This window comes from Chiloscyllium punctatum, chromosome 12 (assembly GCF_047496795.1).
Source record: "Chiloscyllium punctatum isolate Juve2018m chromosome 12, sChiPun1.3, whole genome shotgun sequence".
NCBI lineage: Eukaryota > Metazoa > Chordata > Chondrichthyes > Orectolobiformes > Hemiscylliidae > Chiloscyllium > Chiloscyllium punctatum.
Window position 1 is genome coordinate 52021823 of NC_092750.1, and position 20093 is coordinate 52041915.

Here is a 20093-nt window from a genome sequence, read left to right on the forward strand (position 1 = left end):
CTTCAAGATGGGGTTTTCACAACAATTAGCAATGGCTTCACGATCATCATTAGACTAGTTTTTAAAGATCTTTAATAATTGAAATGAAATTACGCCATTTATTTTGAGAGATTCAAACCACTGACTAGGGTCAGTAGTCTGGCAGTTATGCCCCCTAGCACAAACATAAGCTGTGCTTGTTCTCTTCCTGGAATTGTGCAACACAATGACAATGGAGTTTGAAGTGCAGTTGCTGAAGGCTTACTGGTTTGGAAACTATTGCTCTTGCCTTTTTATCCTGTTAACAAATGGGCAGTTAGTCAACACTAATTCCTCCAGCAATTGGATCGCTTTTGTGAGCATCTGTTATCTTTGTGGGAAATCACCTGTAATGAATGTGTTTAAACACTATCTTTTGCTTGCTCAGATCTCCTAATTATCAGCAGAAGCTTTAGTTATGGCTTGCCAGTTTCTTGTTCAAACAGCCCAGTTAAGATACGATAAGGCTGCTGTGATTTTTATCTGCACCATTAGCAATGTTGTGGCATGGGGAAAGCCAAATGTAAGCAAGCACCAAAATGCTATTCAGGTGGCCAGACTTTATATAATTATTTTTGTAAGGGAGGATCTCATGAATATTTGCTCAATAAAATGACTCTTCATCTGTCACGAGGGACGCCTGTGATGATATTTGCCTTCTAATGTGCAGAATTATAAATTTTAGATACAGCATTGTCATTGGACAGGCATAATTGATTTGGGGCAGATAATTCCATCTCCGTTTTAAAATGAACAACTTCTCCTGGGTCAGATATTTGGATTTGGTGGTACTTCTAGTGCAAACTTGACTTCATGGAAATTTGGAATATCTACAATCTGAGCAAAAGAAGGGGTTGGGGCAGTTGAAACACAATGGTCAATAACACCTGTGTCACCGTTTTAGAGAGGGTGCAATTACAGTGTGGAAAGTTGGTCAGCAGTTCCTGTTTATACATGTGACAATAAGAATTTATAGTCGGGGAAAAGGAATGTTAAATCTCAAACACCTTCTTTCCCCTCCCCACCCCCCCCCCCCCCCCCCCCCCCACCTCCCAATAGAATGTGAATGCAGTGAAGGTCTTTGGAGATACTCAACATGCCAACTTACCGCTTAAAACAAAATTTGGTGTTGTGGCTTGCTGTTTCTTCGACTATGAAATAACCTTCTGTAAGAACGACTGTTGAGAAGTGAGAACAATGTTTGGATTGAACTTTATGTTGGATAGACTTTGTGCTTAAGTGAGAAGTCTAGAGAAAGTCATCATTACTTCTAGTTTTTGGCGTAGCACTTCAAGTTGAAACCGAAGAACTTTTTTTGAATGATGAGACATTGCTTGCAATCTGTTGCCCATTTTTAATTGTCCTTGAGGTGGTGATCTTTTTGAACTGCTGCAGCTGGTGTAGGGGAAAATGATTAGGGAAAGCTTTTCAAGAATTTTGGCAACGATGAAGGAAGAATGATTATTGTCAGCATAGTGTTTGCACTTTGAAGGAATCGTGCAGTTGTGGTATTACCATGTGCCTGTTATTCCCAATTTTCTGACGGTGGAGATCCTGAATTTGGAAGATGGTATTGAAGAAGCCATAGAAGGTCAATACGCTGTATCGTGTCCATGGTGCACACTATTGATGGATGTGATTCCAGTTTTCTTTGGTGGTGTCAGGCATCAGGTACTGTACTGTTCCACCATTTGAAGAAGGCAGCATTTGTAGAATATTCACTGTAGGGTCATCTTTTGTTTGGCTTGTTACTTACTTTTTTTATGACTGGTTACAACAAGGTTGTTGAACTTAACTCAAAACTGTCGTAAAATTTACCTCTGCAGTGTGCTGGTTTTGTTTAGCATGATTTGTTCGTTTGCTCGGTTCATGCCCACCTCATCTTTGTGTTAGATACAACACTAGCCTGTGGAGACTTTTCCCTTTTGATCGTAGTTGTGCTACACTTTGATGCTACATTTTACCAAATGCTGCTTTGATGAAAGTTGTGGTGGAAAATAGTTCCACTTTTGGTCTGAATTATTCCACTTAACATGATAATAGTTCCATAGAACATGATCAATGGTGTCCTCATTGTGGAGATTGGGTGTTATTTCTGCAAGGGCAGTGCATTGGTGACGTTGCCAAAGTTGTTGTCCTATGCATTGAAACTGTCTACATTCTATGCCTTTGCAACTTTTATTGCTTTTCTCAAGTGATGCTAAATACTGAGTAGGTACTAATCAGCAGGAACTTTGCTTATGGTATGAGTTTGGTTCAAAGTCAATGTCGAAGTCTCTAAGATTTAATGATGAGTCTCATACTGGGGTATTGCCCAAAATGCCATGACTCTGGCAATATCAGGCAGATTTTTGCACAAGACCCCACATGTTGATGAGCTTGCAGTATTCGTCATGGTCAGATGTCTGGTGTATCTGAGTGCTGGATGTTTCATCAGGTTTTGTTAGTTTGATTGGATGATTGCAAGGTAATTTCGATCTGCAGTTAACAGTCAGTCACTAGTTGAAGACATGAAGTCACATCTAACTAGACTGGGTAAGATTGGCAGTCTTTTTCATGTAGATAACATGACTCAGGCAGGTGGGGTTTGGTCAGTTTAGTGGTCTCATGGTCACTGATGGTTTATATTGCAGATTTATTTACTTAATTTAAATTTCCCTTGCAGCTGTGGTGGGACTTGAACTCCAGTCTCTGGATTATTGATAATCCAGTAGCAGACCACTATGCTACTGTGCCATTTGAGAGTATGTTGAGAGGTATTCTGTTACCTAGGCTGATGTAAGATAAACTTATTCTTGATCTATCCCATACATTATGTCCAGTAATGTATCCCTGCTTGTAATTTCAGAATTCCTTGGTCACAATTTAAAAGCTACTTTGTATTCAAATTGGAAAAAGTAATGGATGATTTCAGAGCCTCAGCCCCTGAGCCCAGAGCTCCGCCTAATCCAAATGTGGAATATGTTCCTTATGAAGAAATGAAGAACCGAATTCTTAAAATCGTTAATGGGTTTATGGGGTAAGTTGATCACTTAAGTCATTTTTTAAAAATCCACTTAATTCATATTGCATTCAAAATATAGGAATAATGAATTTTTGTACATAAACTTGAGTTGTTTGTTCTACCAATGAGGCTGATTCCTAAACCTTTTTCCTTTACATAACTAATTTGTACACCTAAATTATTTGTTTTCAAGGATTTTTTTCAATTGTATTCGTTTTAACAAAACAGCTTAGTGCTATACTAAATTGTATACTTTTCTGCATTTTAATTTTTTTAGTACTTGATTAGAGCTTAATGCTGAAGTTTCATTGAACAATGTACTGCCTTTTAATAAGGTGTGATTAATGATCCTTTTTAGTGAATAACTGTTTCCTATTGGCTCAACTCCACACGATGAACTCTCATTGCAGATAGTTTCATTGCTTCGTTGTGTCCTCATTCTAGATTAAACATTATTGAGACCAGGTCTTTTTAAAAAGTGTTTCTCGCTTTCATAGTCTTAAATATGGGAGTTTTGATCTTATGCTATTAACGGTCTAGCATGTAGTTTTGCAGCATTATTTTAAGCCCGTCTTTCCGTCTGCCAAACTGCTCAATGAAAACATTCTTGAAAGAATATTTTGATTTTTGTGTGGATAGTGTTTTGAGACTTGATCTGACTCATGTGTTCTACGTCTAAGAATTTGCCAGTTAATTTGGCTGCCACATTCAAGGTGAGAAGTTCGTAGAAGTAGCAGGTGTTGGGCTCACACTCGAAGATCTTTGGATTTTGCAGATGATGCTAAAGTTGTGTTTGAGTATTGTGTTCAGCTCTGGTCATCATATTATAAAAATGAAGTAGAGCTACAGATATATGGTATTAAACAAAATTAAAATGTTACCACAATTGAGAGCTTGTTCTCATTAGGATAGGATGAAGACTAGGTATCTTTTGAAAAATAACCTTATAGTTCTGAAGACACTATGAAAGACTTTAGGGAAGATGACACCAAGAAATCAAATCTAGAATTCTGAAGAAACTTGTTTTGCTAAGACTAGAGATAATAGAAGTTACTGCTATTGAGTATTTCAGTAATCATGCAGATACATTTAAAAAGAATCTAGTTAAGTAAATGAGTGAATGTTAGGCTGATTGTTTGATGAGGAAGATTGAGTGGAACATAGATACCAATATTGCTTGGCTTATTGTGCACTCTATCTTTTGTAATTCTGTGAAGTCTTCATTAGTCAAATAGAAATTCATAGTGCAACACAAATTTTTCTTTTTTTTTGCTGCTCCTGTTTTACCTTTCCCGCCCTTTGACAATTACCATGTGAACTTATCGATAAGACCATATGAAACAAAATTAGGCTATCCAACTCATTGAGTCTGTTCAACCATTTGATCATGGCTGATACGTTTCTCAACCAGATTCTCTTGTCTTCTCCCTGTAACTCTTGATCTTTTTGCTAATCATCTACTATATAGTAAATACACTCAATGGCTTGGTCTCCACAGCCTTCTGTGACAATGAGTTCCACAGTTTCACCACCCTGTGGATGAGAAAATTTCTTCTCAGCTCAGTTATGAAAGCTTGCTTCTTTACTCTGAGGCTGTGCCCTTGGGTCCTAGGCTCTCCTACTAGTGGAAACCTCTTCTCCATCTTCACTATATCCAGGCCTCTCAATATTTTAAAACTTTCAGTGAGATTCCTCTTCATCCTTCGAAACACCATTGAGTAAAGATCTAAAATCCTCAACTGCTCGTCATGTGACAAGCTCGTCATCCCCAGAATAATTTATTGTAAACCTTCTCTGGACCCCATCCAAGGCCAATATACATCCATCCTTAGATATGAGACTAAGAATTGCTCTCAATATTCCAAAGGCAGTCTGACCAGAGCCTCAACAGTGCAGCCCTGCACTTGTATTCTAACCCTCTGAAATGAATGCTGACATTGCACTTTTTTCAGCCATCTGAAGTTCCTTTTTCAATCTAGGATTGTAACTGGATGTTGTCAGTGTGTTATGAGAACTGCCTTCTTTGTGTCTTCCAATCCTTACCCACAGCTACAACTACTGGCATCTACCTGACAATGGAAAATCGTCCAGGTATATCCTGTACACAAGCAGGATAAATCTGAGCCAATTATTGGCTATCCATCTACACTCAAATATGAAATTTGCTTTTGTTTGGGCCCCTTACTCTTAATTGAATTATAGTGTTGGCTCAAATATGCAAATGAGCTGAATTCTAGAGGTGGGTAAGAGTGAATGCCCTTGACACTTAGGCTGCATTTAATTGCGTGTGGCATCAAGGAGCCTGGGAGAAATTGGATCAATAGGAATTTGAGAGAAAGCTCTTTCGGTTGAAGTGCAACAAGATCTGGAGAGTATCCATGTTTGGGATAACAAGTGGCATGAAACATTCAAACCATGCAATTGTCAGACAATAACCATAGTTGAGTGTGGTGCTGGAAAAGCACAGCAGGACAGGCAGCATCCGAGGAGTAGGAAAATCAAAGTTTCAGGCATAAGCCCTTCATCAGCACCACACTCTCAACCCTGACCTCCAGCATCTGCAATCGTCACTTTATTCTAGTTGATTTTAGACAATAGGGGTTTAGATTAAAGTGGTGCTGGAAAAGCACAGCAGTTCAGGCAGCATCCAAGGCGCAGTAAAATCGACGTTTCGGGCAAAAGCCCTTCAACAGGAAGACCGGCAGAGTGCCTGAAGGGTGGAGCGATAAATGAGAAAAGGGTGGAGGTGGGGAGAAAGTAGATTAGAGTACAATAGGTGAGTGGGGGAGGGGATGAAGGTGATAGGTCAGGGAGGAGGGTGGAGTGGATAGGTGGAAAGGAAGATAGGCAGGTATGACAAATCATGGGGGCGATGCTGAGCTGAAAGTTTGTAACTGGGGTGAGGTGGGGGAAGGGGAAATAAGGAAACTGTTAAAGTCCACATTGATGCCCCGGGGTTGAAATGTTCCAAGGTGGAAAATGAGGCGTTCTTCCTCCAGGCGTCAGGTGGTGAGGGAGCGGTGGTGAAGGAGGCACAGGACCTCCATGTCCTTGGCTGAGTGGGAGGGGGAGTTGAAATGTTGGGTCACAGGGCGGTGTCCCGGAGATGTTCCCTAAAGCGCTCTGCTAGGAGGCGTCCAGTCTCCCCAATGTAGAGGAGACTGCATTGGGAGCGACAGATACAATAAATGATATTGGTGGATGTGCGGGTAAAACTTTGGATGTGGAAGGCTCCTTTGGGGCCTTGGATGGAGGTGAGAGAGGTGGTGTGGGCGCAGGTTTTGCAATTCCTGCGGTGGCAGGAGAAGGTGCCAGGACGGGCGGGTGGGTTGGTGGGGCGCGTGGACCTGACCAGGTAGTCACTGAGGGAACGGTCTTTGCGGAAGGCAGAAAGGGGTGGGGAGGGAAATACATCCCTGGTGGTGGGATCCGTTTGGAGGTGGCGGAAATGTCGGCGGATGATTTGGTTTATGCCAAGGTTTATGCGTAGGGTGGAAGGTGAGCACCAGGGGTGTTCTGCTCTTGTTACGGTTGGAGGGGTAGGGTCTAATGGCGGAGGTGCGGGGTGTGAAGATGAGGCGTTGGGGGCTGGGAAAATGGAAGTCTTGGAGGAGGTGGATGGCGTGGGTGGTGTCTTGAACGTATTTGGGGAGTTCCTGGATTAGGGGGGATAGGACAGTGTAAAGGTAGGTAGAGATGAGTTCAGTGGGGCAGGAGTGTGCTGAGACAATGGGTCGGCCAGGGTGGTCAGGCTTGTGGATCTTGGGAAGGAGGTAGAACCGGGCAGTGAGCGGTTCCCAGACTGAAGTTGGAAGCTGTGGGTGGGAGATCTCCTGAGGTGATGAGGTTCTGTATGGTTTGGGAGATGATGGTTTGCAGATAGAGGGTGGGTTCATGGTCGAGGGAGCGGTAGGAAGAGGTGTCCTCGAGTTGGCATCTGGATTCAGCGGCGTAGAGGTCAGTGTGCCAGACTACCACTGCGCCCCCTTTATCTGCTGGCTCGATGGTGAGGTTAGGATTGGAGCAGAGGGTTTGGAGGGCTGTGCGTTGTGAGGGTAAGAGGTTGGGGGGGCGGGGGGATGGGGGTAGACAGGTTGACGTGGTTAATGTGCGCAATTTCCCTTCCCACATGGTTAAAGATGCCCTCCAACGCATCTCGTCCACATCCCACACCTCTGCCCTTGGACATCACCCCTCCAACCATAACAAGGACAGAACCCCCCAGTGCTCACCTTCCACCCTACCAACCTTCGCATAAACCAAATCATCCGCCGACATTTCCGCCACCTCCAAACTGACCTCACCACCAGGGATGTATTTCCCTCTCCACCCCTTTCCGCTGTCCGCAAAGACCGTTCCCTCAGTGACTACCTGGTCAGGTCCACGCCACCCCCCCCCCCCCCAACAACCCACCCTCCGGTACTGGCACCTTCCCTGGCCACCGCAGGAATTGCAAAACCTGCGCCCACACCACCTCCCTCACCTCCATCCAAGGCCCCAAAGGAACCTTCCATCAAAGTTTTACCTGCTTTTCCACCAATATCATTTATTGTATCCGTTGCTCCCGATGCGGTCTCCTCTGCATTGGGGAGACTGGTCGCCTCCAAGCAGAGTGCTTTAGGGAACATCTCCCGGACACTCACACCAATCAACCGCACCGCCCTGTGGCCCAACATTTCAACTCCCCCTCCCACTCAGCCAAGGACATAGAGGTCCTGGGCCTCCTTCACCGCCACTCCCTCACCACCCAACGCCTCGAGGAAGAATGCCTCATCTTCCGCCTTGGAACACTTCAACCCCAGGGCATCAATCTGGACTTCACCAGTTTCCTCATTTCCCCTTCCCCCACCTCACCCCAGTTGCAAACTTCCAGCTCAGCACTGTCCCCATGACTTGTCTTACCTGCCTATCTTCCTTTCCGCCTATCTTCCTTTCCACCTATCTACTCCACCCTCCTCCCTGACCTATCACCTTCATCCCCTCCCCCACTCACCTATTGTACTCTATGCTACTTTCTCCCCACCTCCACCCTTTTCTCATTTATCGCTCCACCCTTCAGGCATCTAGGAGGACGATGGCAACAGAACGTCACCACCTGAAAGTTCCCCTCCGAGCCACTCACCGTCCTGACTTGGAAATTGTTGTTCCTTCACTCTCATTGGGTTGAAAATCATGGAATTCCCTCTCTGAGGGCATTGTGGGTCTATCTATCACACATGAATTGCAGTGACTCGCAGTTCAGTGCCACCTCAAGGATTTGTAAGTATGGGCATCAGATACTGTCGAGTCAGTGATGCCCATTTGCCATGAATGAATAAAAGAAAACCACCTTACCTTGCTAAGAAGCAAGATGAACCCCTTTTGATACCAAATACTGGATTAGTGGTGCTGGAAGAGCACAGCAGTTCAGGCAGCATCCAACGATACCCTTTTGATACCAGTTGGCTTCCCATACCTCAAATTGTTTTGTCACTGTTGCTTAAGTGAAACATTCTAGCTGAATTTTAATCACATATGCCTTTACACATTTTGGTTTAGCTTGTTTTTCACTCGCTATTTCCCACTTTGCAACTGTTAATCATTCTGCCGGTTACAGCATGTAAAATAGACAGGCAGGAAGCTGGAAGAGCACAGCAAGCCAGACGGTATCAGGAGGTGGAGAAGGTGATGTTTCTGGGACCTGAAGAAGGGTTACACCCGAAACATCACCTTCTCCACCTCCTGATGCTGTCTGGCTTGCTGTGCTCTTCCAGCCTTCTGCCTGTTTATTTTGGATTCCAGTATTTGCAGTTGTTTTTTTTTTGTCTCTAAACAAGTTGTGGCATCGAAACATGCATTTTTTGTTTCTTGTCCTCTTTACACTCCCTTTGGCACTCGACTTTAGCTCCTGCTCCCACACCTCCCGATTTAATCTCTCCTCTCTCCCACCCTAAAATGGACTTTTTTTCCACCTTTCACTTGCTAAAAATTTGTTGCATTATTGCTAACTTCCCCAGTTCTGATTTAAGATCATTAACCTGAAAGTTTAACTCTGCTATTCTAAATAGATGCTGTCCTGAATGGGTCATTGCTACCCATTTCCTTTTATTTGGGATTTAGGTGTTGCTGGCTGAATCAGAATTTATTACCCTGGTGGAGATGCTGGTTAGATGCTGCAGTACTTAGGGCATAGGGTCACCCAGGGGGTTCCAGGATTTTAATCTGGACAATGAAGCACTGGTGACGCGCTTATAATCAGGATGGTTTGTAGCTTGGAGTGAATCTTTCAGGCGGTTTGTTCCCATGCATTTGCTGCCCTAACCTACCAAGTGCTAGTGATCTGGATTGAAAGGTGTTGTCAAAGGTATGTTTAACTGAGAGACTTACCTTGAAATAACAGCTACTATGCCTCCTTTTGTCTCATTGATAGAGGTAGTGAGTCAATTTGTCTGATCATTCAGTCAGCATTTAAATAGCTATCTCATCTTTCCCAAGTTTGTTGGATTTCTAAAAGATGATTAGAGGCTTACCTTTACAGCGTTTCTTTCTACACTTAGCATAAGTGATCTGATTATTTTTAGTTACTGGCAGATCTGCAGGGCTACCCTTATCAAGTACCCTGCTCTTGCTTTATACAGGCTAAGCAACGAGCTCACCAAATGGTTCGTTTATGGAATGGTGTGACACAGATGGTCTCCCATCCTGTAATTCATCCACGTTTATAAGATTATAATGTGGAAGTGCTGGTGTTGGACTGGGGTGGGCAAGGTTAGGAGTCACATGACATCAGGTTATAGTCCGCCAGGTTTATTTGAAATCTCAAGCTTTCAGAGAGCTGCTCCTCCACCTGCTGAAGGGGCAGCCATACAAAAGTTTGTGATTTCAAATAAATCTGTTCAGCTATAACCTGGTGTCATGTGACTTCTGACCATCTAAGATTATAAGTTGACAGATGTGTTCACTCAGTTGCTTCATAGCCAAGTACTTCAATTCACTGCAATTATTGCCAAAAACCTGTGCTTTTAAAACACGTGACAAATTCCTTTTGGAATCAGTTATAACTTTGCTTTTGCGAGTGCAGTATTGTGAAAAATACAATGATAATGCTAGTTTAGGGCAAATTAAAAGCTTTTGCTCAAATCTTGTATGGTGATTAGTACTTTAATTACATTTATAGTCCTTTTATCTCTGAACTAATTAGAATTCAGAGCTCCATGATTGAACCTGAAAATGCTCTGGCTCATGTTATTTGGTTAGTATTCTTACCACGCTGAATTATTGCAGGGGCCACCAGCTGAATTCTTTTTTTTTTAAATTTCAATTTAGATATGGTCAGCAGGCATGCCTACTTTATTAAATGGAAAATTTCCATCAGTGCTAGCGATATCCTTTTGGTGGTGTTGAAATCTGCTACTGTGACTCTTTTCAAGCTTATTTTCATTTCACTGCTCCCTCCTCTGTTTGTGACTGAAGTTGCAGCTATATTAAAATTATCTTTGCAATCTTAATTGAGTTCTTTCTCGAACCTTTCTGAGGATCAGGTATATTGGTTTTGGGTCATCTTAGGCCAAGAATGGATAAAATAGGTTTGTACTGGTGATTACGCTTAAAAATATGACTGAAAATGCATGTTCATGGCTATAGACTGTTGAACTCTGTTTTGATGCATCCAATGTTCAAATGGTCCACGCTCGTTCACTATCTCAGAATGTCGATGAAGAGTAATTTATTTGCACAAGGTAAGAAAAAGCTATTGGTACAGTGAAATCATGCTATAATGTATTTCATCTTTTAAAGTGGAGTAAATCTGTAAGATCTTTTGATCTGTAGATTATCAGGTATGAACAGTCTTGGTGTTTGTGTATCTGACCTGATGCGACCTTTTTTAAAAAAAGCAGTAAGTGAATGAAAAGTACAGGGAAATTTTATTTTTCAACCTACATTTGTGGTAAAACTTCAGTGTGTTTGACCAGAAATGGCTTCATGAAGAACAATATACGTAAATTAATTTGGTCAAACTTCATGTAAACTTCAGGTTTGTTTCTGTTCCATTCTCTATTTTTGCCCATTCACTGGATATGATCTTGTAATGTAGAGGTTAACCTAAGTATTGTCAGTAAACAACACCTTGCTGTTCATTGCACTCAATGCCCCCACACTTTTTAATGGCCTTGGCATGGCAATTTGTCATATTAAAAAGAGCTGAAACAGTGCAGCATCTTCTATATTGGAACTGATATTTGCAAACAGTTAGCTTGAAAAAATTGTGCTGAAGTGTGAATTCCAAACCAGCAAGTCTAAGTTAGAGTAGAAAGTGAGTGGAGTGGGAAAGTAAGTTGAGATTTAAGAAGATGGAGACAAAAATAAAAGTTTGAGTTAATGTAATTTTGACAATCTCCAATAATTAATATGTAACCGAAACTTTGTGTATATATAACATTCCACTTTCATTCGTGTAGAGAAGTCCTTGACTTTTTATAGTGTGTATTGGATATCTTATGGCTAACTCACAAATGTGGATGTCAAGCCTCTGAGGTAACAGTGTAATAAAGTGTGTGGAAGCATACAATAACTTTAACTGGCATTTTTATTTCTTTTTCACTGTGCGTGTCAAAATGTTACTGTCTGAGTTGTCTTGCCTCCCTACCACATGGCTACACCAGAGAGTTGCTACCAAATTTCCTGATTAATGTTTGGTCATGAATGCTGATAGCATCATAATCCTAACTACGGAACTCTAAATTTTCCCTTTGCTTTTTTTTTAATATCGAGTAGCTCCCCTTACTTGGCTTGGAAGTCAGGTACTTGGTTTCTTCATGAGTAAAGCTGACTTATCCAGCCCACATCAGACTTTGATGATTCAAATGAGATGACCTTCATGCATCACGTCAGCAAGAAGATTGCTTCAGTTTTCTCCAATTTCTGGAGCTCCACGCATTAGTCGCAAAAGTAATATTACAAAGAAGGCCTGCTTCTGAATCCATTTGAAGATTCGTCTATTTCATTTATGACATGGATAGACTTTGTAGCACGCATGCCATTTTAGTCAAAAGTATTTGTTGTACGGTTGATACTTTACTTTGAATCAGAAAGTTACCTTTGTTCATTCTCCTGGCAAAAAATTCTCTCCAGAGAGCACCAATCGGCCCATCTTTATAGCCTCAGGAATTGCTTTTCTTGGATGTTATTGCCTAAATTACTTTAGTATTCACATTTTATGCTATTTCCAAATAATGCATGGTGTTTTATCAGCTTTTTAAAATGAATAAATAGAACGTGCAGTGCTAAAATAGCTCCACTAATGATGTTTGTACTAAGCTTAATCTGCTACCATCCCTGCCTCATGTTAGTCCCTCATCTCCTCTTTCTATTCACTTTTTTTTCACGTGTTAATCTAGTTTTCTTTTCAGAGCAGCCAGCCTATTTATCTTAACTACTTTCTCTGGTTGTGTAAGGGGCCACGTTTTTCCTCCTCGATTTATGAACTAGAATGGAAGTTGGACACTGCTATAACAGGAGAGTTTTGCAATTTGAAAAACAGGTGGTGCACATTACAGGTTTGGAGCAGTGACATTATTACTTGATTAATTCAGAGCAGCACAAGGAGTTTTTGAGTTGAAGAAAAACTGCCTGGTGACATCCATCAGATTTGGTGGGAGAATTCAGTCAGAGCTGGCAAGCAACCAGCACCCCCCTCCTTCCTCTCTGCAAGAATTAAAAGGTGGACCTAGGTCCACCTATTAAACCATCAGATTGAAGAAAATAATTGCTTTACAGATCATAGCGAGTTGTTGCTAAAATCAAAAGGGCCCAGAGGCAACTTAACCCACACCTGTGATCTAGACTTCTGAGCTTCAGAATTTTGGTTTCCCCCTATATATGTTTTTCCACCCAGAATATTTTTGTCAAACCATCTATCTTGTTTAGGATTTAAAGAGGATATATTTTATGTCGTAATAGATTTGTAAAGCTTTCTTTTCTTGGGCATTTGTTAAAGGCTGTGTTTATGTGGCTCTGTGTCTGAACACGTGGAGTGGATGAATTAATCATACAAATCGAAAAATGGGTATGATATAGTTGGAATTCGAGGACATGGCTGCAGGGTGATCAAGGATGGGAGCCGAGCATCCTGGGGTTTTCAGTATTTACGAAGGAGACACAAATAGAAAAAGGTAGTGGAGCTGCATTACTGGTTAAAGAGGATATAAACACAACATTGAGGAAAGCAATTAGCTCAGTCATTATAGAATTTGTATGGGTGGAATTGAGAAATACAAAGGAGTTAAAAATAAGTTAGTGGGACTGGTATATAGACCACCAAACTTTAGCAGTGATGTTGGGAATGGTATGAAACAATATCAGAAGTACGTGTGGTAAAGTAACATCTGTAATCATGGGTGACTTTAATCTGCATATTGATTGGGTAATCAAATTAATCAGAACACCATTGATTGAACTTGTTCAAAGATTTCTTTATCAAATCATAGAATACCTACACTGTGTAAGCAGGCTGTCTAACTTTTCAAGTCCACACTGACCCAGCCCCTTACCCTATCCCTGTAACCCAGCGTTTCCCATGGCTAATCCACGTCGCCTGCACATCCCTGGTCACTGGGCAATTTAGCATTGCCAATCCACCTATTCTGCACATTTTTGGACTATGGAAGGAAACTGAGAATGTGCAAACTCCACAAACAGTCACCCGAGGTGGAATCAAACTCAGGTCCCTGATGCTATGAGGCACCAGTGCTAACCACTGAGCCACTGTGCTGCCTGGCACATCTCTGAAACAGGTTTCATTTTGTCTAGAGGTAGAGATGTATTGCTGCATCACAACTGTCTCTTCTTAATGGATTAAAGTGTATTTTCTAATATGCTTTTCTAAGAGGCTGAGGGATGACCGTAGAAGTCCACAAAATCATGAAGGGCATAGGTAAGGTGAGTAGCCAAGGCCTTTTTCTAAGGATAGGGCAGTCCAAAACACAAAATCATAGGCTTAGGGTTAGAGGGGAAAGATGGAAAAGGGACCTGAGGGACAACGTTTTCTCACAGGGTTATGCATGTATGGAATGAGCTGCCAGAAGTGGTATAGGTGGTTACAGTTATAACATTGAAAAAGGCATCTGGATGGTTACATGAATAGGGAAGGCTTAGATGGATATGGGTCAAACACAAGCAAATGGGACCAGTTTAGTTTCAGAGACCTGATTGGCGTGGATGAGTTGGATCAAAGGCTCTTTTTCCGTGCTCTGACTCTGGCTCTCACTGTTAGCGAGTAGGTACCTCTTGGTGGCACTATTGACTCCTTCAAAAACTAACTGATTACAAGTATGTTGTTAAGCAATAGTTGGCCTAACTAGATTTATTTGGTTATGATTTTGTAAGGATAGGCCGTTCTGGGTAGCCTATATGTATTAATTATCAGAAAGGTGTCACTATCAAAATGAGAGCACTTTTATTAATGAAACAGAGAACTCTGCTACTGACTAGTTTAAGAAAATTACTAGATTATTATACATCATTTTTCTTTCATGCTAGTGTTTTAAAAATTAACTATGTTGGAAATGATGTAATTGTTTGATCATGGGTATCTCCCAATAAATTACTCTGTAGCATCCAGGGATATGCAGGTTAGATGAGTTAGCCATTAGGGTTACAGGATCTCGGTAGGAGCTTTTTGGAGGGCTATTGTCACTTGGCCTACTGGGTCTACTTCTTTCCGCAATGTAGGGATTCTATTATTTCACCTAATAGACTGCATTGGCCAGAATCACTTAATTAAAATAGGCATTTGATATCTTATTTTTAAGTTTTGAATCTTAAATTTTTCAGTTTTTAGGTTTCAGTTTCATTGCATTAATTTTAACCATTAGGGTACCTTGCATTTCTTGTAGTGAGCATCTTTTTTGAGTTCCTGTTCTCAATTTATTTTTACATTGCAGGGTCTACCTTTGCAATCAAGATGACTCAGGACAGGATCTTAGCCAGACCGTGAAGGTCACTAAACAGGGTCAGCACAGGAGTTTTCATTATGCAGCATAAAGTTATATGAAAAGCAGTTATTTGGGGGAATACAAGTGCTCTCTTAATCTGTTGACACAATTCCAGAAAACCAAAAGCACTCCGTGTTTTTTGGGAAGCTGGAAGTGCTGCTGAGTTTGCACCAGCAGAACGTGCAGGACCACAGAAGTCAGTAGACCAGAAGGTGCAGGAATAGCAATGTACCATCTGTAGTTTACAAGTTTCTGGACATTGTGGAAACCTTTAAAGGTGGTGGAGTGAAATTTGCATTAAGTCACTAGTGGGTAATTGCTATGCATGTGCATATTTTGCCCCTTGACCTATTTCTGCTCCAGGTTTTGCACGTATAAAAGATTATTTAAATTATGAATGTTCATTCCAGCAGAGCCAATAGTACCACTATTTGTAAGGAGTAACTGAATGGCTTGTTATCAGATGTGTTCATATTTATTTTTAACTGGCTGTCCAGCCTGATGTTCTGGTAAAATTAGTGTTGACAAATTCACCGCTTAATTTTTAATGTTCAATCATTTGCATTATGTTGCATTACATTTTCAAATTTATGCACTTAATATTCAGTCACATTATTGACTTTCAACCTGATCAGTATGCCAGCTTGCTGATGTTTGCTTTCGGTATTGCAACTTGCCATTGCTTTGGATAATATATTTATATATTATGTTCTTGAGCAACTGTTCAGATTGAGCATTCAGCGTGCTGTCTTGAACATCAGTGGTGCACAATTTTACTGTCATTGTCCATTTGGTGCAGTGGTGCTGCTCATGTAGACTGATGTAAAGCTGGTATTAACCAGCTTTTCAGCATCTAACAGGGCTATTGAATTGTTACACAAAGTCGCAATAGAAAGTTTATGAACTTCTGATAACAATATACCTATCCACCTAGGTTTCATCAAACTTGTCTTTGGGCTATTTGACCTGAATTTACACCACATAACCATTTGATTTGAGTTCGGATGCAAATTGTTTTACTGTCTGTCTTGGATATCTTATTTTGATAATTTCTGAGTACTTCCTGTTGTGCAAATGTAGCAGCTGTTGGTTTTCTCCTCCTGGATACAGCATCTACTTTGCAAGTCTCATAGCTGAACAAGTACATGATATTTTTATGTTGGTGAAGCTTGCAGTTTTTTTCCAGTTACGAGCAACTTTGTTCAGCTGCTTTATTCAAATTGGTTGAGCGTGATGTCAGATTTGCTGTATTGCTAATCAAATGAAAGGATTGGAGAAGCCAGTGAAGTTGCTGGAAATTGAGTCCTGTTACAAAATGGCCATCTTAATTCAACTACTTTTAAACTATAATTCATTGGTATAGTTATAACTAATTTTTTTTTACATCCCTGGATTAGCAAACCGGTCTAGGACATGGGGGGGCAAACCTAATTGTCAGTGTTTAATTTATTATAAACAGATTTCTTTTTGTTTAAAATTGCAAGATGGTAAAGTCTTCATCTTTGCATATGGATTTTGTTGTCATTCTGATGGTCACTTTCAGTTTTGATGTGCAATAGATTGAACATAATTTAATCTTGAAGTTATCAAAAGATGAATTGCTGAGCTGAAGTAAAATCTGTGAAAATGAAGTTCCAGTTGCTCATTAACTGAGGCTTGACCAAAAATTCAGATGGCTTCAGTAAATCAAAAGTTTCGTGTACCATTCTGGGCAACACACCATAGGAAAGATTTAAATGTATTTGAGAGATTGCAGGAGAGATTTAGAAGAATGGTTTTAGGAATGAAAAGCTTCAATTGTGGGGACTGTTTGCCTTGGAAAGAGGGCCAAAAGGAGATCTGATAAACATCTTCAAAATCCTGACAGGGGTGCTGGATTGGCTACTTTGGAGAAACTAATTGTAAAAGGGTCAAGAACAGCCAGGCAGTTTTAAAGTGATTTGCAAAGGAAGCAAATGTATATTGAGAAAAATCTTTGACGTCCACAATATTTCAGATCTAGAGCGTACTGATTGGAAGTGTGATGGGGGCCAGGTTCAATTTGGGGTTAGGGTTAAGGCACTCAAGTTTGAGGATATGTTAGATGATAATTTAAACAGAAACAATGCAAGGCAACTGGGAAACTGCAGAAGAATGGTATTAAGTCATGATTAAAAAGGTCAGCTTTGACAAAGGGTCAGTTAGACTTGAAACGTCAGCTCTTTTCTCTCCTTACAGATGCTGCCAGACCTGCTGAGATTTTCCAGCATTTTCTCTTTTGGATTAAGTCATGATTGTTTCTAGAGCTCGTGTAAACATGTTGGACCGAATGGCTGCCTCGTGTGTCTGATTGTTTTCACTTAGAAATTTAAAATTACTTCGTATCGTTCAATAAACAGCTTATCCACAGAGGTGGAAAGGAAAGATCAATGTATATACTTCCTTTTGGTTGACAACAGACAAGCAAGTTTTTAGTTGATCTAATGTGTCAATGCATTTGAGAGATCGCAGAAGAAATTTGCAAAAATGGTAGCAAAATAGAGGCAGATGGTTGTTGGTCAGTTCTGTAAAGATGACTTTTAACCAGGTCAGACTATAGTTCTGGAAAATGATCAAGTGGACCAATTTCAAGTATGCAGTAACAACACCTGTGGTGTGAATGAATAGAATGTTTCTATTGAGTTTATGACAGAGTAAACACATCAACTTAGTTTTGACTTCATAACAAGGTTCAAGGGTCTTGATTCAGAAGAATCATGAATTGAGAAGCAAATTTTAGTTTTTTGTTTTTGTTTTGTGTTTCGCAAATGTGGAATTTGAGGGTAGTGTATTTAATGGGTAGTTGAAATTAAACTAAGTTGAAAGACTAAGTTTTATGTAGTTTTCTTTGGAATTAAGCAAATTTATGATTTAGAGTCAGACTTTGAAATTATTTATGGGGTTGGGATAAATCTTTCAAGAAAACTTAAGGCTGCAGACTGCAGAATAAAATATTGAAGAAAACTTGCATTTAACTTGTCTTTCATGTTGTGATGATTGCCAGAGCCCTTTGCAGTCAATAACTTACTTTAAAAATATTATTGATGTAATACAAGTGGAGGTGAAACTGAGTTTGCACATACCAAGCTTTTGCGAAAAGTAATGAAATGACTAATTTATTCTTTTATGATGCTTGTTGAGAGCAAAACATTGACCAGGAGACCAGGAAAGCTTGATTTGAATTGTCACCATTCAAATCTGAGGGCAGTGCTGTAGACTGCTGCTGTAAAGTGACAGTATACCTTGTACTTTGAGATCCTGAATTCATGACCATCTAACTTGTGCTACTACTGCGATAAACTTCGATGGTTAATGTGTGATGGATCCACTGAAGACATCAAGCAATACCTTCAGCAAAACTTGCTTTACTGTTGGCTTTTTTGTACTCTGCTCAGTCTTTTCGGGATTTTTGTCTGCTTTACTGTAGTTACTATCTAAGCCAATGCCTCTAAGAGGAGGTAAATTTTTGAATGAGGAGGCCAAGTTAGGAATGGGCAGCTGAGAATTCAAGTTTGTACTTTTAATAAGAAACTCCAATGCTAACTTTTAATTTTTTCATATGTTTCAATACAAACTCAAAATTGTGTTCTGTTTTGAAAATACCTGTCATGCCTCCCAAACCTTTCTCTTTCACCTATCCCAACTCTTGCATGTTCTTGTTAATGCCTAATATTTGTTTGTATCTCCAGTATTCCCTTCACTATCCAGCGTTTATGTGAGCTGCTAACAGATCCTAAGAAGAATTACACTGGGACAGACAAATTTCTCAGGGGAGTTGAAAAGGTAACCAAGAATCTAGCAACTAATCTTCATCCTATTGCTAATGACCTCATTTGCTCTCTGCCCTTTTTAGCACTAAACCTGGGTTTTACCAGATGGATTCTTGTCAAGTTATGAAAGCAATTCAGAGTGGTCAGAAGTGAAATAACATTCATGAAACCTTTAGTAAGAATGTTATTCTTCCTTCAAATATCTTCTGGAAACCATTTATTTCATAGGTTTTGAAGTTTGTGTTTTTGTTTTAATTTGGCCATGCTTGCTGTCAAGCAAGTTAACTTCATACTCTGTAGTGTCTTTTAATTATTTTAATCAACCTGATGGATGTGTTATGACATTCAGGCCTTTTCATGACTCAAGACTGATCTGCCTGTTTTGTGGTTGATCCATGTCGAGACTCCATTTAATATCGCCTTTCAAAAAGAAAAAAAATTGATCTGGCTTGAAAATTTCTTTCACTCAATATCCAAAGACTTTTGGGGAAATAAGTTCCAGATTTCCAGTACTTTTTGCAGGAAGAAGTGTGTACCGATCTTGAATGATCTAGTTCTGATTGTAAGATTATGGCCCTTTGTTTTGTGCTCTTCCACCAAAGAAGATTGTTTCTCTCTATAAAGCTATGGCAATTTTGTAATAATTTTAAAACACTTTGATTAGATGTCCCCAGAGTCAGGAAATGCAAGCCATTTATATGACCTGTTGTACAATCTGTGATACAATCAATCCTAGGTCAACGTATCTCAACAGAAATAGTGTCTGCAGTATTTTTCTTGTTCATCTTGTAAGAGTAATAAAATCTGAATTACTCCCAGTGCTATGAGCTAGCGAGGGTGGGAATAGGAGGAGAGAGCAGACGAATGCATGGCTGAGGAGCTGGTGTATGGGAGAAGGATTCACATTTTTGGATCATTGAAATGTCTTATGGGGTAGAAGTGACATGGACAAGAAAAGCGGATTGCACCTGAATTGGAAGGGGACTAATGTACTGGCAGGGAGATTTACTACAGCTGCTTGGGAGGCTTTGAACTAGTAAGGAGGGGGGTGGGACCCAGGGAGATATTGAAGAAAGATATCAATCTGAGACTAGTACAGTTGAGAAAAGCAAGTCAAACAGTCAGGGCAGGCAGGGACAAAACAGAGAACAAGGTAGGACTGATAAATTAAACTGCATTTATTTCAATGCAAGGAGCCTTACAGGGAAGGCAGATGAACTCCGGGCATGGTTAGGCACATTGTGCTGGTATATCATAGCAATTACAGAAAAGTGGCTCAGAGATGGGCAGGACTGGTAGCTTAATTTTCCA

The 20093-nt window shown here is 40.5% G+C and overlaps 1 protein-coding gene across 1 annotated transcript in view; it reads left to right on the plus strand.

Annotated features, from left to right (window-relative positions):
* The window catches only part of ppp4r2b (protein phosphatase 4, regulatory subunit 2b), a 94081-nt gene that overhangs the window by 64080 nt on the left and 9908 nt on the right, over window positions 1-20093 (plus strand). Inside the window, exons 3-4 of the mRNA XM_072582590.1 lie at window positions 2867-3037; window positions 18702-18795. Of these exons, the coding sequence (XP_072438691.1) occupies window positions 2867-3037; window positions 18702-18795 (265 nt within the window). The remainder of the gene's footprint in view (window positions 1-2866; window positions 3038-18701; window positions 18796-20093) is intronic.